Source organism: Zosterops lateralis, assembly GCF_965231275.1.
Source record: "Zosterops lateralis genome assembly, chromosome: 9".
Taxonomy (NCBI): domain Eukaryota; kingdom Metazoa; phylum Chordata; class Aves; order Passeriformes; family Zosteropidae; genus Zosterops; species Zosterops lateralis.
In genome coordinates, this window is record NC_139769.1 from 31,003,340 (window position 1) to 31,022,105 (window position 18,766).

Here is an 18,766-nt window from a genome sequence, read left to right on the forward strand (position 1 = left end):
TCAGGTTTCCTTCTGTGTCAGTGAGGCCCAGCCATTGTCATGGCAGTCATCCATAGCAGAGGATACTGTGCCTGTGCTTTCCCTGGGAACAGCGTGTCCAGAACATTTTCGTTTGGCAGGAGGTACACAAGGATACAGGACTGCCAGAGCACAGCCGCTTCCTGACGGCATCAGCCTGAATTTCAGTGAGCACACAGAGGTCTGCATTCATGGCTGGGAGCCTGTTTTGGAATGCGCTGCTTGCATGACCCCAAGTGTGGGCAGCGTGACTGAGAGCCGCGGTGTGCTGTGCCATGCCATCGGGACCACTTCCCTGTGGCCCAAAGGATGGAGGGTGAGAGCCAGGCTGTTCCTAGAGCTAGAAAAGGAGCCAGACAGGCCATAAGGATGGCTCTCTGTCTGCCCCAGCTGCCTGGCAGAGGACAGGGTGGGATGCTCAGGCTCTCCGGGTGCAGAGCGACAGCGCAGGCCCTTCGGGGAGGTGAGTACCGGGGCTCGCCGCCGCCTGCTCCGGCGGGCGATGCCGGAGTGCCCCGCGGAACCCAAGCAGCGGACTGGGGTTGTGGGGAGCCGCCGCCAGAGGTGGCAAGTGCCGCCCGGGGCTCGGCCCCGTCCGGGGCTCGTCCCGCCGCCGAAGGGGAAAGGACCGGGAGAGGAGCGGAGGGAGGAGCAGAGGGTGGGAAGGAGGACCGGGAGGGAGGGAAGGAGGAGGAGCGGGGCGGGAGCCCGGACCGGTTCCCCCGCCCTGCCCCGCCGCTCCGCACCTGAGCGAGCAGCGGCGGCTCCGCGCCGGCCCCGGCCCCTCCGCCGCCCGCCCATGGCTCGGCCGCTACCGTTGCTGCTCTGCCTGGCCGCGCTGGGCGCCGGCTGTCGGGCAGGGACCACCCCCGCCGGCACGGCCGGGCCCTCCGCCGAGCCGCTGGAGGACGAGGCAGACAACCAGGAGAACATCCTCTCGCAGGTACCGCGGGGGCTGCGGGCACCTCGGGGTGCTGCACCCGCGGCGTGGGGCTGGGCACGGCCGGGCGGTGCTGTGCGCATCCTGCAGGGTCCTGGGTTATGCTGGGTGCTGTGCGTGCTCCACAGAGCCGGGTGCTGCTGAGAGTAGACTCTCGGCAGTGTTGGGTGATACCATGATACTCTGAGTGATGCTGGGTGTACACTGTCGGTGCTGGGTGATGCTGCACACATCCTGGGTGTACATTCTCGGCAGAGCTCAGTGATGCTGCGCGCTGGAGGAAGTTCATCACCTTGGGTGCAGTGAAATCACTGAAGCTCATCAGGGAGCATTTCACCATCCTATCATTTCTCGGAGGAGGACTCAGAAAAAGGGGAACTCATTGGGAGGAGAATTGGTAGGGCCTCTTTGTGTGCCGAGGGGAGGGATCCAGGCTCTTTCCCTGATACTGGGATGCGGTCGAGGTTTCTGTTATATTTGGCTGATCAGGCAGTGTGTTATTATCTGCCCTCGGAAATGGCTAATGCAGAGACTATTGGAAATGTACTGCCAAAGTTATATTTGTGCTTGGGCTTGCAGAAGCGCTGTCTGCAAATCTCTGTAAAGGAAATTCCTGGCATTGTATCGGGCTAATCAGAAATACTGCTTCACCACCAGGTTACGCTGCTTATAGGGTGGTTTTCAGTCACTCTTCCAATGTACCTTTGCCCTGTTTGCCTGTGTAAAACAGTCTTGCTCTAGGTAGCAGGTAGCTTATTGGGTCTTTTGTACACAGAGTATTAAAAGAAAGCAGAAAAATTTTAAATTCTTGTATTTAATATTCGAAGCAGTGTTCTGCACACAGTGGAATAAAAAAATACCCTGTCGGAAGAAGCCAGTTTTTATTCCCCCTGTAGGTAGTGATCAGCTCTGCACTCTCTAAAAAGCTCCTTGGCTGGCAGATTCTGGAAGAGCCAGCCAGTTTCCTCAAGACTCAGGGTGTCCAGAGTGTCCTTGTTTGGACCTTGAGCTCTAGGCCATGCTTGTCCCTGGCCACGCAGGCAGAGCACGGGAGGTTTGCTCACTGCTGGTGACATGTGCTCAGCTGCTAGGTGACTACGACAAGGTGAAGGCAGTGTCCGAAGGCTCCGACTGCCGCTGCAAATGCCTGGTCAGACCCTTGGGCCGTGACGCCTGCCAAAGGATTAACGAGGGCGCTTTCAGAGCTGAGGATTTTTACACGGTGGAAACCATCACGTCAGGACCCAGCTGCAAGTGTGCCTGCGTGGCCCCCCCCTCAGCTCTCAACCCTTGTGAGGGTGACTTCAGGCTGAAGAAGCTGCGGGAGGCAGACAACGGAGACCTGAAGGTAGGAGAGCAGCTTGAGGTCCTGACTCTTTGGGGACAAGAAGATTTTCTGAAGCCTTTTCTTTCTGAGCTTTTTCTAAAAAAAACCAACCCTATTTTCTAACCTTTCTTCCTAAACCATCTCCTAGTTACATTTATATCTGCATGTTTGATATAAAAATCAAGCTCAGCTTAAGGGATTGAGTCAAGCAGCTGCAGTGGATGATTCACTTGATTAGTCCCATGCTGCCTGGGATCCACTGTGGCTTTCTGTGCTGAGAGCCCAGTAGGGACTGGGCTGCTCCCTGCCCTTTGTCCAGCTCCAAATGTCCCTGGAGGACACCTCTGCTATGTTCAGCAGCTGCCAAGTCTTTTTTCTGTTGCAGAGAAGCACTCCCAAGGGCCCACACAAAAAAGCTGTTTTGGCTTCCATAGGCCAAAAGCTGCTGATGTGTCAGCATGAGGGTGTGATGCACAGCTGGCTGATGGCAGGATGGATTTGTTGTTTTAAATGCTGACACTTCTCTACTATTCAGTATTTTATCTCTCTTGTAATGTATACCTCTTTTCCAAAAGTGACAGTGTTTAAGTACTCCTGACTTTTACTGGATGCTTTCTCTTGTTGGTGTAGCAGCTGGGAACAGACCCTGCTGGGTTTTCAAGTTTGCTACCAGTGTAGCAAAGCAGAAAGTGCCACTGGCTTGGTCCAATCCTGGGGAGTCCCTGGAGTGGCGGGCTGAGTGCTGGTGGCTAAATTCCTCTTGGGTGGGAAGGCAGGTGGCGTGCAAGGCTCTGTGGGGCAGCTGCCATCGAGGCCACCACAATGGGCTAGTTGGAGCTTGAGGATGTGTTTCATCTTGTCTGACTGCAGGCAGTTAGCGGCTTCTTGTCCAAGCGCCCCTGCAGCTAGGGAAGATAAACAGGCACAGCCAGACAATCCATCATTCCAGGGGAGGAGGAGTCCCAGTCTGGAGTTGTTTGGTGGTCTCTCATCTGGAGAAAAGCCAGGAGGTCCCACGTGGCCTTAGATGAAAGTCGTGAGTTCTCTGTGGTTAGGGGAGGGGACACACCCAAGGTGGCAGACCACCCCCTGTGGTCCTTTGCCGGGAGGCAGGGAGAGCTCCTGCACCAGCAGCTCCCAGCTCTCTCCTCATCCTCCTCCAGGAGGAGCAGAGCGTGCCTGGCTGCCCCTTAGCTTCCCACCGGGGAGTTCCTCACAGCCAACTGTGGTGTGAAGGGCTGTCGTCTAGGAACTGGCCCCGACTCCCGCGCTTGTTTTGCAAGGACTCGCGGCCAGGAGATTTCACAAGGTTTATCCAAACACACACCCGGGGCGGGAGAGGGGGTGTTTCTATGCTGCCAGGGTCCATCCCAGGAGCTGGGCAGCAGGATTGCTTTCCCTCCAAGCACAGAGCCCTTCCGGGGTTGGGATCACTGGGAACAGCCCCTTCTTGTATAGGAGAAGCTGGGCAATAGGAGAGGACATAGCTCCAGTTCTTATGCCACTCATGAGGAGCAGCTCCCACAGCTCATCAGTGAGGGGCTGGGTGAGGCCACCCCTCTGAGCAGCCCTAAAGGGTTTTGCTCTCTTTGTTGGTCCAGCAAGCATCGCTCTTGCCCAGTCCAGCAGCAGGAAGGGTACAGGGTTGTTTGTATGTTGTGTTTACCAGACTTTCTTATGATCTGACACAAAAGCCCTGGGTACTCCATGTGTGGGAGAGAGCCATGGGAAGGTCCCTCCCTTGGGTGGGCTGGAGGATGAGTCCCTGAGGGAATGGTGAGAAAGAGAGAGAAATCCAGGCAGAAGGAACATAGCTCAGGGCAACCAAACTGAGTTGAAGTCTGGGCTTCCCAGCTAAAGGTTTCAGTCCCATCTGTGCCTTTAGTTATGTCCAGTGGGAATTCATGGACCATCAGACCAGTGAGAGCCAAAGTCCACAGTGGGTGAAGGGAAGGAAGCAGTGAGTTGATACGAACATCAGAGTGGCCTTTAGGGGAAGGTCAGCATGGTGTTTGCAGGGAGTAGCTTAATCTCAGATCTATTTTTGTGAAATGGAGCATGCTGCTTGCAGGCACAGCATGAGTTTTGGGGGTCTTGGTATGAAGTCAGTGCAAGGGGGCTTGTGCTCAGGATCATTTGGAAGGAGGTTAATGCAGTCTGCAACCTTTGTGCATTGATGGAAATTCTCCAGCCTGGAGGGAAAGCAATTGTCTTCAGTGGCTGTCTGGCAGGCTGTGTGCATTGTATTGGTTCTCTCCATCCAGCTCTCAGTGGAAAGTGGGTGCACAGCCATAAAACAGCTCTTGTCTCTTAATGCTGCCATTTTATCTGGCCCAAAAAATCTTTCCTTTGCTGTCAGCTCCACAGGGAGGCTGCGGAGGCCAGGATGGAAACTCCAAATGCTGCCAGCAGTGCTGCCTGTGATTCTTCCATGTTTATGATGAAGCTCTGCTGACCAGTTTGTAGCTGCTGGGAGAAAATGTCACTACTCTGTAGTAATTCCTATGCACTGAAAATCCTGCTCAGCCATTGGGAAATGGCACCACGCTGGATATGTGGGGACACATGGGATCAGGGGGAGGTGGCCCAGGAGCCTTTCCCAACAGCTGTGCCATGCTCAGCACAGTCCTGTGTGGAGCACCACCATAAACTGGACAAAATGCAGAACAAAGGGTTCTGCTGTCCAGATCCCCAGGAGTGGTGATCAAGGGCTGATGCTGGGCAGGACACAGGCACAGGGGTGACTTAAATACAGGGTGCCTGTGAAATGCATGGCTGCAGGAGAGGGCTGCATACCTCTAATAAAATTGTTCTTCAGAAAGGCAACTGTTGCCTGGCTGGCACTGAATTTTTATTTCTTCACTCTTGCAATTCCAGGGTATTTTGAAACTTTTAAACTAGTTTCTTCTCATTCCAGGAAAAAGAGCACAGGATGGCACGAACTCAGAATCTGATCTCAAACTGAGCTGCCTTTTTTCTTGTTGCCTCTTTTGCTAGCAGTCACATCACTGGTGGAGTAGTTAAGCCTTTGGGCTTGTGGGAGGGCCTGCCTAGAGCTGGCAAAGAGAGCAGCATTTTATATTGCTCTGCTACTGATCCCCAGCACCCAAAATGTGCTCCTGAAGCCCTGAGGCTCTGTGGAGGTGGCAAGTGTTGCTCTGCATGCTGTGCTCTGACCAGGGCAGCAGTGCAGAAGGGCCATGTAAGGGAAAAAAACATTTTCAATCCAAATTCTTGCACTCACGTGGGTGCATTGCCCTTGACTTTTTGGCTGAGGAAACTGCATGGGGGTATGTTACAGCAAGTGCTGCTGCCTGACTCAGTTCTCCCCTTCCCTTGCAGCTCTCCTCCATTGTCGAGATGCTGGAAAGTGCCTTTTATGGCTTAGACCTTCTGAAGCTGCACTCAGTCACCACCAAGCTGGTAGGTCGAGTGGAGAAGCTCGAGGAGGTGAGTCCTGCTCTCCTTCAGTGTCCTTGCCCTTGGTAAGACTGGCCTCCAACCGAGTTCCTGCTACCTTTGGCAAATTCAGAGCCACGTTGCTTGGGAGGAAATGTTAATTAACTATTTAGCTGAGACTAAACCAGACCAGACTTGGATGTCTGAACCAGACCGGACCACAGGCAGTGGCCAGTGCATCCCACCCCATCAGCCTCGCCTGACCCTCTCCAGCTCTCCCAGTCTCCCAGGACCTAGACTGGGAGCAGAATCTTAGCTGTGGCCTCACTAGGAGCAGCATCTCCTTTGGGTCAGAAGGCCCTGCTGTTAAGTTTTTCCTCTTCTCAGTTTTACGTGTGTGCTGGTGTGATGGTTGCTCTCAACCAGGAGCTTTTGTGTTGTTTGATGTGAGAGTGAGAGGTTCAAGGCTAGTGCAGGGGTACACTCAGCAGAACTGTGGGGAACCAAGAAGCTCATATTCCTGAAGGACCAAGTTATGTCTTGACCTGTGTTAAAACAGAGCAGAACTCTCAACCTTCCATTTTATTTTAGAGCAGACTTCAAGTGAAATAATTTTTACTTCCATACAGTTTAATATTTCTTTGGCTAGCACAGCATAACGTTTGCAGTTTAAGCTGTGCTCAGCTATGCAGCAACACGTTGCCAGATTAAATACTAGTTTTCTCTCGTGGTCCGTATCTGGGATGGCAATTCCACATTCTCGTCGGTGTGGAGCAGTCATGTTTGTCTCCAGCCAGGAGCTGAGAGGTGATGATTTATAAAGCCAAAATTCCACTAGCAAAGTGTTTCGGGAAGGCATGGCGTGCTCCATCCCGGGGTCAGATAGGAGACAGCTGAGAGGAGCGCGCTTGCTTGGGGGGCTCTGGGTTTCCAAGCATGGAAATTGACCCAAGAGGGGGTTTGAGGTCTGAAAATAACAAACCACCAATATTCCCCTTTGCAATCCCACCCTCTTCCTGTGCTTTAGTGTGTTCTTCAGTCACTACTTGGGTTTGCCAAGGGATTATTTCAGATGGGGTTATCACTGCACTCTGCTCCAGTTACCAAAGTGGCCCTGACTACCAGCCAGTTTCTGCAGGGGAGCTCAGAGCCAGCAGTGCTAGTGGCATGTTGGGCACATGGGGTGACTTTTGCAGCCTGACCACTCCCCTCACAGCCCTTGCAGGGAGGCAGATGCAAAGAAAGCTCCATAGGGCTGAAGGAGTTTGGCCGGACATGGAGCTGTAGAGGTGTAGGAGCAGGGAATTCACAGGCGTCTCTAATTTCCCAGAAGCGGGGCTGCAGAAGCATGTAAAAGCAGCTGAAGCTGCCTGCAGGCACTTGGTCAGGATGGAGGAAGACAGAAGAGGCCTGGGTTAGAAGGAGATTGCCCAGTGCTTTGGGCAGAGCCGAGCTGATGCAGGAAGCAGGTGTGAAATGCCTCCTGCTGCTGGCTTAGCATGGGAATTCGTGTTGAGATGATGTGGAGGAGGAACACACCCTGCACCAGCCATGGGGTCTGACAACAAGGACAGCTGAGATGCTGAACTTGAGCCTGGCATGGCTTCAAACAATCGCCCTCCCAGGAGGGTGTGCTTTTGGCAGCTGCTCCCCTGCGCAGCAGCTGAAGAATCTCAGCAGCATCACAGACTAAGTTTTGGTGCTGCCTCTCTGCTCAAGGGGAGGCAAATTTTATCTCTAGGCAGGTCATAAGCCAAACATTACACAGGAGAAGTGGTAAGGGCACAGGGCTGTTGGAATCAGTCATCCTCTCCAAAGGAGGATGGTGTCGAGAGCTGCTCCTGGGGATCATGAGGTCCCCTGTTCCTCTGCTTGCTGCAGTGAAATGCTTGCTGGAGCATCCCTGCATCATTGGACTCAGCCTCAAAGTATCTTGGTAAATCTGTGACTCACAATTCTTGGGTAAAGACTGGGAATTCAGATGCCCGTGCAGGGGGCTGGGGGTTAACCCCTCTGTTTTTGCAGAGGTTAGAAGGTTTCATGAGCTCTTTCCAGTACAACAAGGTATTTTAGACCGATGGTGTTGGTAGAGGGAAGGAACCCCCAATTCTTGGTCCATGAACTGCCTTCTCTAGTCAGGCAGCTCCTCTGCTTTGTCTTCAGCTCACAGCTGTCGCATCAGCTGGCAATTTTTAGGTCACAGATGGACGTCACAGTGGGTTTTAGGGAAAAATTAATGGCAGGACAGATTGAAAATAAAGGATCAGGTTAACTGTCCCCAGTGCCTGTGCTGAAGTGCTTTGACTGATGTGCCACTCATCCAAAACAGTTGCTGTTTGAGATGTAGGACTGATGAGCAGATACTGCAACAATTCCTTGGGTACAGGATATGCCTGTGGCTGGGGGATTGAGAAGGGTGAAGGGTTTACCTGAGTTGCAACCAGCCCCAGCTGGTCACAGGACAGCTCTCTGAGGGTCACTGGTTCTTGTCCTATTCCCAGATTCTCAGATTCTGTGGGAGAAGAGGGTGTTGGGGAGGAGCAGTCCCCGAGTGCAGGCACTGTGTGGCCAGACCAGGAAAGTGGGATTAATAAATGCCACGGGCCAAGGACACCAGGTGACTTAAGGTGTTTCAGCTTGTCTTTTCCTTCTGTCATCTGGTGATTGTGGCTGAAAATGGGTGTTGAAGAGCCTCAAGGCCACTCTCCCACTCCGTGGGAACCTGCAGCAAAGAGTGGATCTGGGATATGCACACCAGGGGTGGGGTTCCTGGGTCCCACTGAGGTCAGGGGCATCTTCCTAGCAGCTGAAGTGCCCAGCCTCATGGAGAATTCCCAGCTGTGAGCCCAGGATAGCAGCACAAAGCTCCAGGGATGTGGTTTGGGGGCCACAGAATATCCCTTGTCATTAAATGGGGTTAAGTCTCCTCTCTTGCTTTCCTAGGGCATGTCCAAGAACTTCACACTTGAAGGCCAGCGGGCAGGAGCTAGCAGGGAGGAGGGTCTGCAAGATCCCCCTGGCAGGGAAAACTGCTCCAGGCTCCTCACCAACCACCTGGCTGACATCGAGGGCTCTCTGCAGCGGGACGCTGAGGCTGCCTACACTCATTTAGAGGTACAGCTCAGTGTCACTGCTGCTGCTCAAGCAGCCCTGGGCTGTCTCCTGGATGTGGCCGCTGCCCCGGGGTGACTTTCTCCTCGCTGGAGTGACCCTGTTTATGTGCCTCCATCTCCAAGCTGTGTGTCTTGGCACAGCCCAGCTGCTGCTGGGATGGGATGTAGGTGGAAGCAGAGGAAGGTTGCTCCCTTGGCCTCCCCGCTTCCCACGGGGCTGTTGGTTTTCGAGGTCAGCGGTGGCTGAGCTGCATGGAAAGCGTGATGTCATTGTGGGGCCGGCTGGGAAGTGGTGGGAAACAGAGCCTTTGATTAGCAGGGCCTGGGGCCTGGGGCTCGGTGGAGGGACAGAGTGTCGCCCGCTGCCCTTCCCTCCCTGCCAGGCAATTATCCCTTCACCATCAGCTCCTGCACCTGGCAGGCTCCCGGCAGGGGCTTGGGCATACCCCTGGTTCTGTCATCCGGCATCAGACCATGGGGATCTGCCCAGCATGGGGACATCCTCTGCTTAGGGCAGTTTCTGTGCAGCCCCAGTGAGATGTGAGTGGGGTGTTTTGGGGAAAGGTCTGTCCAGGGTGTCCTGAAGTTCTTGCTGCTTCAGTGGTGCTATCTAGAATGGCCCATGCTCTTCTGATCCCTGCTGGCAGCTCCTGGAGCATCCTGCCCTCAGCCTAGTGTCCCTCTACAGGGCAGTAGGAGGTGTCTGGCACGGGGGGGCGGGGGGGCGGGGGGGAGGGAAGCAGTTAGTGCACCATTTCCAGCTCAATCAGGGGTGCTCAGCTCCTGAGGATGGCAAGAGCCTGCACTTGCCCCGACCCCTGCTCTGCAGATCCTGTGTGGGGACAGGCTCCCCAAGCCCCTGGGGACAGGGGTGGGCTCCCGCACAGGGACTGAGTGTCACCAGGTAGGGAAATGGCACCAACTGTGCTGTGCCAGTGCTCTCTGCCCCAGGGGGAACTGTGTCCAGGCAGGGGTGTTCAGCTGTGCTTCCAGCTCCACTGCCCTGCTCCCCACACCATGAGCTAAGCAGCTGCTGCCTGTGGGAGTGAAGCAAGCCCCAGCCAGGCATGGGGCTTTTATTACCCCGAGTGACCTCATTTCCCAATATTCCCCTTTTCTCGCTGCTAATTGCAGCAGGGCCCATCTTCTCAGCCAAATGGGCACTGCTTCAACCCTCAAGCTGGCTTTCCGATTTCCTTTTAGTGAGATGAAATCCTTCAGACCTTAGCTGTGGCAGCTGGTCCCTGCCCTGGGGGGTTCCTGGTCCCTGCCTTGCAAGGTTCCTGCACGTGCTGGGAAGGTGCCTTCAGCCCCTCTGCCCTGTGAAAGCTCAGTGCACATTGCACTCTGCAGATCAGCTGCTGGAAGCAGCCCCTGGCATGCCAGGGAGTGACCCTACTCCTCCTGGCTGCCCTGCATCCCACAGCGTGTGCCTTATGGATTCCTGAGTCCCAGGACTGCAGGGTGGCATCAAGGATATGTAGGAGCAGCACTGCTCTGCCACCCTGCTGTCTCCTGGAGGGCTTCCCATGGCAGAACGGACTGAGGGAGATCCTGAGGAAGGAGGGAGCTCAGATCCTCCTTCCCAGCATGGGGCTGTGCAGCCTGACCTACCCTGTCACCAAAACATTTCTGGCCCATCTGGTAACAACTTCCTCTGTCTCTTCCAGGGAAAATATGAAGAAAGATTCCTGAAGGATGAAACCATCTCCCAGCAGATCAACTCTGTGGAATCCCTCCCAGATCTGCACCTCTCTCAGGAGGACAAGAAGCCTGAGGAGTTCTTACAGAGGAAGCTGCGGGTGAGCAGCCGGCCTCCGTCCAAGCCCACCATTGTCCGAGGGGTCACCTACTACAAAGCCCAGTCCACTGAGTCAGAGAATGACATCGAGGAGCAACGTGAGTTGGGTATACAGCCATGGTTGGTAGGATGGTGGCTGCATCCCATAGCAAAGTCAGTGCCTCATCCCCTGGGAATGTGTGGGCAAAGCCTGTGGGAGCAGCAGGAGGAGGTGGGACAACTGGTACCTCACCACTGTGCAGCCTTTGAGCTGTGCGTGTGGGGCAGTGTAGCATTGCTATTCCATGGAAAATCCCTGGTAGCTAAGGAAATAGGTCGCTGCTTTGGTTTAAAACCAAACCCAGCATCAACACCTTTCCAGAAGTAAATGGAGGTTTATTAAATATGCTCATGTTTCAAATAGTTTTCAAAATGCCCAATGGCATCCCAGGAGGTTTGTGCAGTGTTTGCTGTGGTGGAAAGCAGCTCCGAGCTCATGGCCCTGGGCATGGTGGGAGCAGAGGCTGAGCCCTCAAGAGCCAGTGGAGTGGTGGGCAGCATGGGCAGAAGGACACTGTGCAGAGTGGCTCAGCAAGGGCATCCAGCTCTGCCCTGCAGGGGTTTGTGAGCTCCTGGAGATGAGGAGGAGCAAAGGGTGCCTGTGGTGGCTGGAAAACTCCAGTGATCCCCAAGCCCTGGCTGAGGCACCTACTTTGGCATTCTGGGTTAGGTGAGTGGGATCTGGTTGGGAACGCAGCTGGGTCTCCATCCTGCCCAGTGTCTGGGAGGTGGCAGGGCAGAATTGATCTCCATCACCTCCTGCTCTGCCTGGCCTGAGGTAGTGGATGTTGCTGTGATGGGGCCTCACTCACCTCCTGACATGGGCACTGTCAGGCTCTGCAGTTCTGTGAGGGGAAATGGAGAGAGAATGCACGTGAATTTAGTACCAGACAGCCTGCAGATGTGGGCAGGGAGCCAGCTGGAGGGGCCTTGCTCCCTTGGCTGCCGGGCTGACACCTGTGCCTGTGTTTGGCAGTGGATGAGCTGTTCAGTGGGGACAACACAGTGGACCTGCTGATAGAGGACCAGCTCCTGAGGCCCAGCAGCAGGGCAGGGAAGGCCATGAGAAAGCTCTCCCCAGTGGGGTGGCCGCCCACCCCTGGCAGCGCTCCCACTACCCTGCCAACCGCTGGGACTGCTGTGACCACCACGATGCCTCTGTCCCTGGCCACGCCAGAGCCCACCGCTGTGAGCCGGCTGAGCCCCGCCCCAGAGCCCGTGACTGCCCCGGCAGGGCTGGTGGAGGAGGGGACCCCACAGCCGCTGGCAGCCTTGGCCAGCACAGTGGTGGCCACAGCCACAGAGAACTTGCCTATGGCTACCCCTGCTGGAGGCTGGAGTGACATGGAGAGCAGCCCAGGAGCTTGGGTACAGGCAAACACCCCTGCAACACCAGTCAGCCCGGCCATCCCTGCTACCCCAAAGGAGGGCCTGGAGGAGGAGGACATCAGGAACATCATCGGTGAGTGCATGCAGGTCCTGCACCCATCCAGCTCTGTGGGAGTGGGGGGCTGGCTCCTACCCACAATGTGTCCTGCTAAGCACAGTACTCCTGGATTTGGTCACAGGTGGGAGGTGTCACGGAGATGGCAGCTGGACAGCACTTCACTGGGGTGCTAGGTTTAATTATTAACTCTGGAACCTACTCTAATTTCCTCCCACCTTTAGGGGCTGGGCTGGGCTGGGCTGGGCAGAGACAGGACCTGAGACAGGCAGCAGCCTCAGCTGGAGCAGGGACATGGCTGAGGCGGCAGGGAGATGTTTTCAGGGTCTGGCCAGTCCTGCTTGGCCTCACAGAGCTGCACCAGGGCCAAGGTAGCAGGGGGTACCTTCTGGGTGAGCAAAGGGCTGGAGGGGGTTGATGCCTCCAGGGACAGTGTGGCCACCGTGCCTCTGGCCTCACAAGCCTTTCCCTGCCCACACAGGGCGCTGCAAGGACACGCTGTCCACCATCTCGGGGCCCACCACCCAGAACACCTATGGGCGCAATGAGGGAGCCTGGATGAAGGACCCCCTGGCCCAGGAGGAGCGAATCTATGTCACCAATTACTACTATGGGAACACATTGGTGGAGTTCAGGAACCTTGACAATTTCAAGCAAGGTGGGTTTGCACCATCTCTGATAACATGCCAGCCACCACTCAGCTGATCCAAGTAGCATCTTCATTCCTGAGGATGCTGCTTTGTGGGGGAATGATCTACCTGGAGACCTTCAACTTTTGGGTGCTGGCACCTGGCATGCGGGGTACAGAGCATGGGACAGCTCAGGCTGTGGCTGTTGGCTGGGGAGGTAGTGCAGGCAGAGCTGGGGGCAGAGGGTGCTGCTGGCATGGCCACCCACCCCACAGCAAAGGAAGTCTCACCAGCAAGGTGTGTTTGCCCTGCAGGTCGCTGGAGCAACTCCTACAAGCTCCCATACAGCTGGATCGGGACAGGGCATGTTGTCTACAATGGCTCCTTCTACTACAACCGGGCCTTCACGCGCAACATCATCAAGTATGACCTCAAGCAGCGCTACGTGGCCGCCTGGGCCATGCTGCATGACGTGGCCTACGAGGAGTCCACCCCGTGGCGGTGGCGAGGCCACTCTGATGTGGACTTTGCCGTGGATGAGAACGGCCTGTGGGTCATCTATCCAGCCATCAGCTATGAGGGTTTCAACCAGGAGGTGATTGTGCTGAGCAAGCTGAACGCGGCTGACCTCAGCACCCAGAAGGAGACCACATGGCGGACGGGGCTGCGCAAGAATTTCTACGGGAACTGCTTTGTCATCTGTGGGGTCCTGTATGCAGTTGACAGCTACAACAAGAGGAATGCCAACATCTCCTACGCCTTTGACACGCACACCAACACACAGATCATCCCCAGGCTGCTCTTTGAGAATGAGTATGCCTACACCACGCAGATAGACTATAACCCCAAGGACCGCCTGCTCTACGCCTGGGACAATGGCCACCAAGTCACCTACCACGTCATCTTTGCCTACTGAGACCCCCCCACCACAGTGGGGCACTGCAAGCCAGGGGCCACCAGCACCTTTTATTATTATTTTTATTGTTAGTATTGTTATTTTGTACAAATTGAAGAGTAAATGATGGGTTTTGTTTCAAGCTGGCTTTTTATGGTGGATTGTAGATCAATCCCCAGGCCAGAACCACCCCCTTTGTCTTTTGCTGTATCCTTGCTTCTGATTTTCCTTCCCAGGGGAAGGAGGTTCTCCTTTGGAAGGGCAGGCCCGGCTCTCCTGCCCAGGGAAGAGGAGGTGGCCCAGACATGGTCCTCCTGATGGTTTTTAGCTAAGGATGATCAGCAAGACACCCTGAACCAGTGCAAAGCTGCACACACCACATCCCAGCGGGATGCTGCTGCCTGCCTGTCCTGGTGGAGGACCTGCATGTCCCATGGGGATGCCCCTCAGGACCATCTCTCCAGCTGATGGCTGACAGGCCCCTTGGACATCCTGCTGTACAACAGGGCTGTAAACACAGCTCTAGCAGCCCCTGGTGCTGGTACTTATGCCGAGGACTGTCTCCTCCAGCCAGGGCTCTGCTCTCTGCAAGCCGCTCTGGGGGGCCAGGCGCCACCCTGAGCTCTGGCTCGTGTCTGGAGGGAGCTGGTGACGGGAGGGGGATGCTGTAAATATGTGTAGATGGCTTTTGTTTGTTCATTTTGTAACCCAGAATAGTCCCCCTTGGCATTTGCTGGGTGAAGGCTCTGCTCAGCTGGGCATTCGGCTGCCTGGGCAGGGGCAGGCAGACCCTTCACTGTGCCACTCCATCTCCTGCATTCCCTCTCACGCCCATGCCTGCCCTGTTCCTGGACCATCAGGATCCCCTCACAGAGGCACAGCCCTTGCCCTCCTGCCCAACCAGCATTTTGTATTATTTACCTGCTGTCAGTAATAAAGGATCCAGTACCTTTGCAGCCATTTGGGGCTTTCTTTGGCTGTGGTTCACCCTCTGGCTGCATGAAAATGCACAGAGGTGTTTGGGGTGGGTTTTGGTTGGTTTGGAGTTTACCCACTATATGCAGACAAACCCCAGAGGGATTTAGGCTGCTTTGGACTGCCTGGCATTGGGGCAGGGTGACATGGTCATGTCCAGCCTTCATGGCAGGCTCTGGGTGAGCAGCTCGTGTAGGGTGCCCCCCCTCCAGCAGCAGGAGCGGGACAGGGTGGATGTGCCAACACTGTGCCAAGCAGAGCCACACTGCAGCCCAAGAGATGGCAGACCAGGGCAGGTGTTCCAGTGTTGCCTAAGGAAAACAGTATTAACAAGCACAATAACAAAGTTATTAATAATAAATAAAAGAAGGATTTTATTGCCTTCAGTACTAGGGACACAGAGAACAGAATTACACAGGATAAGAGATGTTCTCCACCACCAGAGCCCAGGAGTGCTGGCTGAGGAAGTGGTGCTGCAGCACTCCTGAGCCCCCAGCCCTTACTAGCAGCCCTTCCCAATGTGCCAGGCTGTGCCAAACCTAGCCACCACACCACTTCCCTTTCCAGCTCCCAGCAAATTCCCCCAGAGCAGCAAGCAGCCCCTACCCACGGCTGTGGGGGAACCGCGTGCCTCTGGCTGGGGCACCACAGGGGTTTTTTATTTCTGACTACTGTGTGAGCTGGCCCACAGTCAGGTGGGGCCAGGCCAGGAAAATGAACTGGTGCGAGCAGTGTAGCCAAACCCTGGACAAGCCCCACTCCTTCCCAGCAGCACAGGCACCATGAGGACAGGGGGCCTATGCTGCCTGCACTGGGGATGTGGCAAAGGGCACAGCTTTTCCACGGTATTGCAAGGCATATACTTCACAGGGGTGTATTGCTCCTCATCCTCCTCCTCACTGCCCCTGGAGCACTTTGTCTTGCTGCAGGATCAATCTTTATTTCCTAACAGCCACACACATACACAAATAATAATAATAATTCATAAATTCATAATTAAAAACCCCATGAGCCAGTTAGTGCTCAGACCATGAAGGAAAGGCAGCTGGCTGGCAAACTGAAGCTCATCATCTTCTGTGTGAACTACATAGGGGAGGAAAAATAATGTAACAACATGCTGAAGTCATTATGCAATGCTGATGCTCTGCTGGTGGCTCATCCGAGCTGAGCGCCAGTGTGCTGGAGCTTCTGGGCCCAGCTCTGGCCTGGGGCTTGGCTGACAAACGTGGGATCAGTGAGCAGAGCTCCACAGACACTCCGGAATGGCGGCAGTTGGCGGCATCCAGTGTTTGGGGCAGATGGAATGTTCCCCCACTGTCCGGCGGGTGGCTGTCTGTGCTGGCAAGGCAGAGGGGTGTGTGGGGCTGAACATGTGTGACGTGTGTGTGGCTTCAGGAGAAGGTGCTTTGGCTATGCCCCATGGAACTGAAGCAGCTCCTCTACCCCAGCAGGGCCAGTGCTGCTCCACGGGCTGTTGTTAGCAGCAAAAAGTATTAAATAGCACACACAAAAAACCCATGCAAACAAAAACCAGGAAGAAAAGAAAGAAAAAAACCCAAACTCAAAAAACTCAAACTTTACAAATGTTGCTGCATGAAATCACTTCCTTTGGGCCAAGCCTTCAGCTGTGCAGCCACGTGGGCTGGGGAAGGCAGCAGCAGGATCCTGGAGAGCCAGGCAGATGCAGGTTAGGCACTGCCTCAGAGGGCAGCCCAGCCCTGGGACAGCGGGGTTGTTCTGCTTGTAGTGCTTTAGTGCTGAGTGCGGGGTCTCAGCACCCTCCTAGGGTGGCTGGGCTGCCCTACCTCACTGCTGCATCCCAGGGCTTCCTGCCCAGGGAGGCTGCACAGGCAGGATTTGGGCAGGGAGTAATGATGAGTGGAGCTGTCTGGTCAAGCCCACCACCTGCAGCTGGGAGCTGGACACAGCTTCCTCCTCTTGCCCAGGCACACTGCAGGGAGAGCCACCCAATCCCAGCTGTGGGTGTCTGCTGCCATGTCTCTGGCTCATCAGCCCGCCTCCAGCAGCCTAACAGGGATAAAAATGAAAAACAACCCACAATTCCGGACAGTGCGTAAGTAGCAGGGATGGCCCATGTCCTTCACACTCTGTGGGGCCCCCAGGACTGCCCCTGGCAAGGAACCAGCTGAAGTGCACAATCCCCGGGCAGGATGAGGCCATTGGGTAAGGTCAGGCACAGGAATCAGCTAAAGGGGACTGTCCCTGCTGTGCCCACGTGCCAGGAGCCCCCTGCTGCATGCTGGTGCTCCCCTGTGAGCTGTCACAGGAGCTATTGCAGGGATTTGACAATGGCTCTCAGGGCATGGGGCATCTGTGGGACAGTGGGGGACGAGCTGTAGAAGGTGTCGGTGTGATTTCTGCGCTGCTCTCGGAGGTATGGAGGGACAGATGAACTTTTGATGTGGAGGATCCGGGTGTCCATCACTTCACAGTCAATCTGCATCATCACCTCATAGTCCTGCCCATTGATCACATTCTCTGCCAAAGTAAGGATAAAAAACACAGGTCAGAGTTAGTTCTGCATGCTGGGGATCCAACAGCACTAAAAGGAGAGCTTTCAGGACCTTTTTTTGTCTGGAGCAAGAGCTGCAGTGGAGGAACTCCCTTTCTGCAACTGCACACATGGAAGTCCATCTCAAACAGGAGCGCCCCAGACTGCTCATGACACCTCAAAGAGCCCAGACCACACTTAGCATATGCAGTTACACCTAGAAATTAATGTCTTTTATTTCTCCTTCTTCATCTGCACATAATTACTGACAGAGTTTGCACTGTGTAACATTTATTACAGAACTGTTGTTCTTGAGCCACTGAAGTATAGGAGTGATTGAAGATAAGGTTTATTTAAGAAAGATGAATATTTCACTTTCTGTAACCCTCTTGACATGGAGGATCTTGAGGAATTTCTTCACCAGTTTATTAATAAAAAAAGCTAAAATGTGATCTCTCAAAAGAATTAACTGCACCTCATTTGCACTTTGTATGTACTTGAGTGATGCGGTGACAATGGGCAAGGCCACTCCCCTGACAGACCCCTGGACACACAAATACCCTGACCAGCATACAGACCCCAAGTGCATCCCCAGGTCCAGCACATCTGCTGCCACAGGAGTTGCTGGGCTTACAGACTGTGCACATGGCTAGCATCTGCTGCCTGGATTTAAAGGTGGGAGACTATTATCTGCATAGACAGTGTGCCCAGGAATGCAAGAGCTGAGATCGGATTTCCAGGCACGACCAATCCTTTCAGAGTCTGAAGACTGCCATTGGCAGGGTTTCCTTTCTGTGCTGAGGAGGATGGAAGATGGTGATAATGGAAAGCATATGGACTGAAGGAATGCAATATACATTACTAATTTTTACTGTTTTCCTGGATTAACTCTGATTCTGGATGACAGCTGACAACCGTGGCCGGACCCTCTTGTATCCCACGCTACCTGTAGAAGCCATTAGATTAACTATGTCTAGGAGAGTAATGAAAAGCAGGAGCAAACCCTTGCTAAGGAGACTGAGAGCCTGCAAGGGCAATCAAAGCTCCCACCTGCAAGAAATGAAATGGAAAAAGCTCTATATGTGCCACTGAGAGACTGAAGCCATGAGCAGCTGTGCAAGTCTCTGTGCCACTGACCCAAACCCCTGACAAGCAGCTCACCCCTCCTGGATGCTGCACTGCTGATAAAAGCCCTGCTGTGACACCAGGTGCTGTCTCCCCCAGCTGGGACCCTTTCAGAGGCCGTCCCTCCAGGTCACCCTTTCTCTCTGCTTTTGGATGTGCTCTTGGCTCCCACCCCACAAGCTCAGGACCAGTCAGCAGAGGGGGCTGGGCTGCTGGTGCCACTCAGAAGAGGGGGCTGGAAAGGGGAGCAGAGGGGCACGAGGGGAAGCTGAGGGGCACAGAGTCTGGAGCCAGTAAATGGGCACAGATGGGCTCCCTGTGACACAGCAAGCTGGAAACAGCTCCTCAGCTCTCATGCTGCAGTTGAGAGGACCCCAGCTATGTGGGAAACAGTGCTCTAAAGCCACGAGTGAGTGAGGTGGGATGGGATGGTGGCCAGGGCCAGGAAAACATCTTGGTAATGCAGTGAACTTCCCTGACTATCTGCAGCAGCCAGCACAGAGGGCTATCATTAAGTTCTGGGCATGGCACAAGACAGAGGAGAATAGC

General features: G+C 54.7%; 2 protein-coding genes across 5 annotated transcripts in view; one reads left to right on the top strand and one right to left on the bottom strand.

The window, feature by feature from the left end:
• Window positions 1–799: 799 nt before the first annotated feature.
• Window positions 800–14,535, top strand: OLFML2B (olfactomedin like 2B). Its single transcript, XM_083867157.1, has 8 exons — window positions 800–961; window positions 2,043–2,306; window positions 5,628–5,735; window positions 8,628–8,798; window positions 10,468–10,696; window positions 11,614–12,099; window positions 12,563–12,739; window positions 13,025–14,535. Exons 1-8 carry the CDS (start codon window positions 818–820, stop codon window positions 13,624–13,626), a joined length of 2,181 nt encoding a protein of 726 aa, XP_083723283.1. The 5' UTR covers window positions 800–817; the 3' UTR covers window positions 13,627–14,535.
• A 420-nt stretch (window positions 14,536–14,955) lies between these two features.
• The window catches only part of ATF6 (activating transcription factor 6), a gene marked incomplete at its 5' end in the record, with an annotated part of 73,128 nt that continues 69,317 nt past the window's right edge, over window positions 14,956–18,766 (bottom strand). For all 4 annotated transcript variants that reach the window (XM_083867566.1, XM_083867567.1, XM_083867565.1 and 1 more), the window contains one exon: window positions 14,956–17,079. In XM_083867566.1, coding sequence (XP_083723692.1) covers window positions 16,871–17,079 — 209 coding nt within the window. In that variant the 3' untranslated portion in view covers window positions 14,956–16,870. The remainder of the gene's footprint in view (window positions 17,080–18,766) is intronic.

What these genes read in the sequence shown, in the direction of transcription:
- OLFML2B (XM_083867157.1), top strand. Translation starts at nt 818, where the DNA reads ATGGCTCGGCCGCTACCGTTGCTGCTCTGCCTGGCCGCGCTGGGCGCC. An exon ending in CAGACAACGGAGACCTGAAG is followed by an intron (nt 2,307 to 5,627) that starts GTAGGAGAGCAG and finishes CTTCCCTTGCAG; the next exon opens with CTCTCCTCCATTGTCGAGAT. An exon ending in GAGTGGAGAAGCTCGAGGAG is followed by an intron (nt 5,736 to 8,627) that starts GTGAGTCCTGCT and finishes TTGCTTTCCTAG; the next exon opens with GGCATGTCCAAGAACTTCAC.